The sequence below is a fragment of the Dipodomys merriami genome, unplaced genomic scaffold (assembly GCF_024711535.1).
Source record: "Dipodomys merriami isolate MVZ:Mamm:240054 unplaced genomic scaffold, mDipMer1.0.p SCAF_11, whole genome shotgun sequence".
Classification (NCBI taxonomy): Eukaryota; Metazoa; Chordata; class Mammalia; order Rodentia; family Heteromyidae; genus Dipodomys; species Dipodomys merriami.
In genome coordinates this window covers 48,874,651-48,880,650 of record NW_027202382.1, presented here as the reverse complement: position 1 = coordinate 48,880,650, position 6,000 = coordinate 48,874,651, and the positions used below count along the sequence as shown (strand labels likewise).

The 6,000-nt window shown below is 67.8% G+C and overlaps 1 protein-coding gene across 3 annotated transcripts in view; it reads right to left on the bottom strand.

Moving 5' to 3' along the window:
• Window positions 1-387: 387 nt before the first annotated feature.
• Window positions 388-6,000, bottom strand: part of Gpsm1 (G protein signaling modulator 1) — a 28,543-nt gene continuing 22,930 nt past the window's right edge. For all 3 annotated transcript variants that reach the window (XM_070015051.1, XM_070015052.1, XM_070015053.1), the window contains 3 exons: window positions 3,601-3,748; window positions 3,003-3,211; window positions 388-1,803 (listed from right to left, as the gene is read on the bottom strand). In XM_070015051.1, the coding sequence (XP_069871152.1) occupies window positions 1,597-1,803; window positions 3,003-3,211; window positions 3,601-3,748 (564 nt within the window). In that variant the 3' untranslated portion in view covers window positions 388-1,596. The remainder of the gene's footprint in view (window positions 1,804-3,002; window positions 3,212-3,600; window positions 3,749-6,000) is intronic.

Genomic DNA, 6,000 nt, shown 5'->3' with positions numbered 1-6,000 from the left:
GGGGACTGTGTAACCCCTGAGCTGCCCTGGGCCCCCTCTGGGAATTGGCAGGTGGGGTGAGGCTTCAGTGCTGGTAGGCACTGTGTTGAGGTCAGGGGCTGTGTTCAGGTCAGAGGAACCCTCTGTTCTCCGTGTGTGTGTGTGTGTGTGTGTGTGTGTGTGTGTGTGTGTGTGTGTGCGCGCGCGCGCGGGGGTGGGGAGGGGGAGAATCTATCCTGGATTCCCCAGTACAAGTCCCAGCAGAGTCACATTCATTTGGCCGGGGCCCCTGGGGGACCCCCCCCCACCCCCAGTACAAGTCCCAGCGGGAGTCACATTCATTTGGCCGGGGCCCCTGGGGGACCCCCCCCCACCCCCAGTACAAGTCCCAGCGGGAGTCACATTCATTTGGCAGACTTTATTTTTGGGGGAAAACCAGAAACGTACCTCTTGGGTTGGAAAGGGCCGCTGACCACATGGCAAATGTGAGCAATAAATACGCATGTGCGTTCAAGTATGCGGTGACACCGGGCGGTGCTGCACGCAGGGTCCCTGCCAGTCTGGGGCTGGCCCTGAGGCACCCTGCCCCTCCCGCTCAGGAAGTGGAGTGGGCACCAGGCTGGAGGTGCTGCCTGTGGGTCCCCGCGTGGCCTGCCCCCTGGGGCTACACAGGTCCTGCCTGAGTCTTGGGTCCCATGTACGGTACCCTGCAGCCAACTCAACACACACAGGGCCTGGACCCCTCCCTGGAAAGAAGGCCATGACGCCCTCTCTCCCGCTGGCGAGGGTGTGGGGGGTCAGAGGGGCCCAGTTAACTCTCCCCTGCTGGCGAGGGTGCTGGGGGTTCAGAGGGGCCCAGTTAAGCTCAGTCCCTCTTTGGTGCCACAGTGCCCGCCGCTGGCCGGACGCTAGGGCCAGGCCCCAAGTGTGTCCCTGGCCTCGGGGCTGGCCGAGCTGGAGGACTTGAGGAACTGGAGCCTCTGTCCCCTCCCTCCTGCTCTGCAGACAGGGCCAAGCGCTGTGGCTTTAAGGCCCTCTGGGCCCAGGACAGCATACCAATATGGTGGGCACCTGCCTGCCCCACTGCCCTGTGGCTGGCCGGCAGCCGTGTCCTTGAGCTGGGGCAGGAGTAGGGAGACGGGCTGGGACAGGGCCTTGCTCTGGGGCCGAGGCAGAGGGCACAGAGTGGGCCTCCTGCATGACCACCCCAGGACCAGCTGGGGACAGAACACACCCATGTCTTCAGAACCCAAGAAGCCTCCAGAGCCCCCTGTGTGTGGCAGGGATGGCCAGGGCAGGTTTTCACATTTGGTGGGGCAGGACAAAGCCTGGGGGTGGGGGGAGGTCAGGTCTGGGCAGCACCGGGATGTAGGGTCAGCATGCTGAGGGCCAGCCTGGGCCGTGTGGGACAGAGCACACCCTCCCCAGCATGGCGGCCCTGGCCCGCACCGTGCCGAAGGCAGGCAGATGCCCTGCGGGCTGCACACCCAGCACCCAGCTCACTAGGAAGGGCCTGGGCTCTCGGCCCTCAGCTGTGGTCTCGGGATCGTGGCCACCGTGGACCTGAGACCCGGAGCGGGGGCGGGCAGGCCTGGCTGTGGTGGGGGGAGGAAGGTCTTAGCTGGTGCCAGGCTGGCACTGCTGCTGGGGCTCGGGAGGCCCGCCAGCCTCCTGCTCGGGGCTCCCAGAGAGGTCCACACGCTGCTCGTCCATCCGCTTGGCCTGCACCCTCTGGATGAGGCTGAAGAAGTCCTCGTCCGGCATGGTGGGGCCCCGGGGCAGCACGTCGGGCGGCGGGCAGCGCTGGTCGTCAATCCTGGAGGACTGGACAGATGTGTGCAGGAGGGTGACCCGGGAGTCTTTCCTGGAGCCCAGTGGTCGGGGGCCCCCGACAGCCCCAGGGCAGTGGCCTGGGCCCCGAAGCGGGCGACTCCTCTGATCTAGGTGAATCTAATCGGGCCATCTCGGGCCTCCTTGTGTCTACCCGCCTGGCCCCAGGGTAGAACTGCGTCCCGATACCTCCCGGGGTCTCACCGCGCCCCCCCCCAAGAGTTTGGGACTAGTCCACACAAGAAGGTCCAAATGATACCTGCTGGCTTGGAACAAGCCAGGCCCAGGAGGCGGGGTCCGCCCTAGCCCGCCCCAAAGCCTGCCGACCCCCAATGACTGGCTGAGCGCAGTGGTCTCAGTTTGGCACCTGAACCTGACGCTGCCCCCAGACTGACCCCGGAAGCTCCAGCCCTGGCCACGGGGAGCACCCCAGGGTCCTGTGAGGGCCAGACGGCCCACTGCCCCTGCCTGTCCTGGCACAGAGGCCGGGCGGCCTGGGGTGTGCCCGGGCTCCTCGGAAGGGCCTGGAGCAGAAGGGACGGGAGCCGGTGCAGTCGCTGGCGCATGCGTGCGAGTGGACGGGGGGCTCTGGGCTTCTTGGGAGGGGCTGGCTTAGAGGCAGCTCTCCGGACGGCTGACCCGGGGCTGTGGTTTGGTCTCCTCTGCGGGACGAACATCAGATCTGGAACTGTGCTGTTGCTGGCAGCCGGCACAGTGGTAGCCACCCGACCCCAGCCACGCTACCGCGTCGCCTGACCCCAAGCCCCACGACGGCGTGCCTCCCCGTCCGGAGGCCACTGGACCGCGCTTCCGGTCACCGCCCCTCTCCCGCCCCACCCTGCTGGCCCTGCTCTGGCTTTGCGTCTGCCCTTGTTCTCCGCCATCGTGTGGGCCCTCAACTGAGCGGCGGGGACCTTGGCTTCCTCTGCCCAGGCGGGGGAGCTGCGTGGGACCCGCAGCCCCACACCCAAGAAGGTGGCCACCCGAGCCGCGGCGTCCCAAGGCCGCCGTCTTGGCACCTGCCCTCTGGGGAGGGGAGGGCTAGCCTGAGCACTTGCTGAAGTCCAGTGGCTGGCTGGACATGGCCTGAGACGGAGGGACTGACCCACACTGGGAGCCCCCCTCCCCCCCCCGCCTTTCCGGCTCCCGCGCCTCTCAGATCCGGGCCACCCCGCCCCAGGCTGCAGGCGCACCTGGTACTTGATGAGCATGTTGAAGAACTCATCCCCGGGCTCCTGGGGGTCCCCGTCACCTCGGAGGTGGCCCACGTTGTTGTGGGTGATCCGCAACCCGGGGAGGCTGCCCACGCTGGCCCGCTGGTCATCCAGGCGGCGGCTCTGGGAGCTGGCGATGAGGTCGAAGAACTCCTCGGTCTGCGGGGAGGCTGTCATGGACGGCTGAGCTGCAGGGGTGGGGGGCAGAGGGGGCGCTGGAGGGGCTGCCCGGCCAGCCCGGGGAGGGGGGTGGGGAGCTGGAAGTGCTGGTCTCCCTGATGAATCCTTGGGGACACAGGCCCCGGTGGCCCCTGGGATGGTGCCCACGCCCACCTCCTGGGTTTCCAGGAGGTGACAGGAGAAAGCCTGGCCTCCCACATGCTGAGGCGGCCGTGCGCCCATGCGTGCTCCAGAGGGCGGGATAATTACGCGCTTCCCGGGACGCAGCTCGGGGGCACGTGGGGGCTGCTCCCGGGAGGGGTGCGCCGTAGCTGGCCTGTCACGGCTCGTCGGGGGCAGTACTGAGAGGCCACGGAGGGGGCGGGGGATGTAGGCCCTGTCCCTCCCCCACACTCACCCGCCCTCTCCTCTGGGGAGGGGGCAGCGGTGGCTTCTGCAGCCCCCTCCTCTAGGGGACAGCGCTGGTCATCCATACGGCTGCTCTGGAGTTTGCTCAGCAGGTCAAAGAAGCACTCCTCGTCGGAGGAGGGGGCTCTGGGGACGCTCTGCAGGGCACCGGGGGGTCAGCGCAGCCCCTCGGCTCCCAGACACCATCCCTGCTGCCCGGGCGCCCCCCTGCCCACACCCGCTCCTGCGCCGCAGGCCGGGCCTCAGCACCCCCCCCGTGCCTTACACTGCCCCTGCCTGGGCCTGCCTCTCCCAGTCTCAACCTAAGCGACCCCCGGCCACTCCCCCTCGAGGGCCTGGCAGCCTCCACCCAGTCCACCTGAGCATGGCGCTGCTCAGGCCGCAGGCGCGTGCCTGGGTGGGCAGCAGGCCTGGCCAGCCACGGGAGATTCGTTGTGGTGGCCGGCCAGACCACAGGGATGGGCAGGTCAGGGCTCCTATGTTGTTCCTTCTCTGTCTTTGGGAACACAGTTATAAGGCCTGGGCCAGCAGGCAGGCCCAGAGGGCAGCAGCCGATGAGCCCAGATCCTGGGGTGTGAGAGAGAATGCTCACACCGCCTCCCCCTACCCTGGTGAGGCTGGAGGGCAGAGCCTGGACCTCCACATGCGGGAAGAAGGGGCAGAAGGCGGAGTCCATGGGCAGCTGGAAAGTCCTCGGAACGACGGCTGCCCACCTGCCCAGAGCCTCTGACAAGTGGGGGCTTCCTGCTATGTGGGGTCCCTACCTCCTGGGTCTGGCCAGCCCCTCCCTGCATTCCCACAGACAGTGCCGGGTCCACAGGGGCTGCAGTGCCGGGATCTGGGGCCCTGGGCGGGTGGGCGGCAGCAGGAACTCTGAGCGTGGCTGTTGGGGAGTGGGCAGCCGGGCAGGAGTTTAATCTGGGCTCTGAGCAGGGGCTAACTCAGCCCGGTGTGGACCACTGAGGCACAGGCCGCCCCCAGAGGGGTCTGCATGGGAGTGGGGGTGCTCTGAGACACACGATGGTCCGAGGAGGGGGCAGGATGGGAGTGGAGACCCTCGGCCTCTGAGCCCCAGGTGCCAGGTGACCTCGGTCAAGCTTGACCCCTCCGGGGCCTCAGTTTGCACATCCATGGAGTGGGGGGGCATGGTCCCCTTGGAACTCTCAAGGCCAGGGTCACCGCAGGCCTGCTCTGTGCCTCTGTCTGCCTCTCTGGGGCCTGAGGGCCATGTGGGTAGGGTGTGCTCTGGCCTGCCCGCCTGCCCACCTGCCCCAGCCGGCCACTTGGAGCTGACTGGAGGCCTCCATGGACCACAGACCAAGGCCACCCCAAGTGCCCAGTGCCCAAGACTGCCCCACATGCAGCGGCCGTGTGACCTGCCAAGGCCAGCAGACCTGGGACCTTGGTGTAGGACTGGTCTCAGCTCTCTGAAAGCAGAGGTCCCAGCAGAGGACGCTGCAGGCAGGGCAGGCAGGGCACATCTGTGGGGAGACCCCACTGGGCTCCGGGCACTCAGGATGAGCCTGGGACCCCCAGGATGTGTCCCTCTGCATTGGAGGTCTGGCACCAAGCCTGGCAGGCGCTGCGAGCCCGCTGGCCTGTGGGCCCAGGCAGAGGTGGCCAGAGGGGCTGGCACCCCACAGAGGCCCATGGGATTGCGCTGGAGTCCCCTCCATCTGCCCCGCTGCGCCCCAGCCCGCGGCCCAGGCCTGCCTGCCCCGGGCACGTCCCTGGGCTGCTGAGCCGCAGCAGCTTTACCCTGAGGACCCTCCTGGACCTGGCCCAGGGGCCGGGGAGGAAATGTACACGGCCACCTCGGGGCTGAGACTGGCTCCTGTGTCCCCATGCCAGCCGCTGTCCCGTCCCCGAGCCCAGAGCCCCCTCCAGCAGCAGGTGCCCCTCCTGCGTAAGAGCCGGGCCCAGCACCGCACAGGGAGCGCCAGACAGCCGGAGGCGGCTCAGTCCCCATCGGGGAGAATCACCTTGGGGGCCTAGACACAGCTTCCTCTGTGTGAGGACTGTGGGGAACACCTCCCCTCCCCCAAATCCTGGCTCCTTCCCCCTTGAAGCTCTGAGTTCCTGCTGAAGTCTGACCGTAACCTCTTCTGCTTTCGTGGAAGCCTGGCAGCTATGGTGCTGGCTGGGACCACACCGCCTTGGCCAAAAGGCCCCCAGGGCCCCAGCCTCCGCTCTGCGGGGACCCACACTCACGCGGGATCACGGGCTTCTCCAGCAGCAGCAGTCAGGAGCTCTGCGGGGCTCTCAGCCACGTGCAGCCCAGGCAGGTTGCCAATGGGCCGGCGCGGCCGCCGCCACCTGCCCGGAGTGCCAAACGCAGCCCCACCGCCACTGCTGGGAACTACGGTGTTTGCCTGACACTTAAATAGGA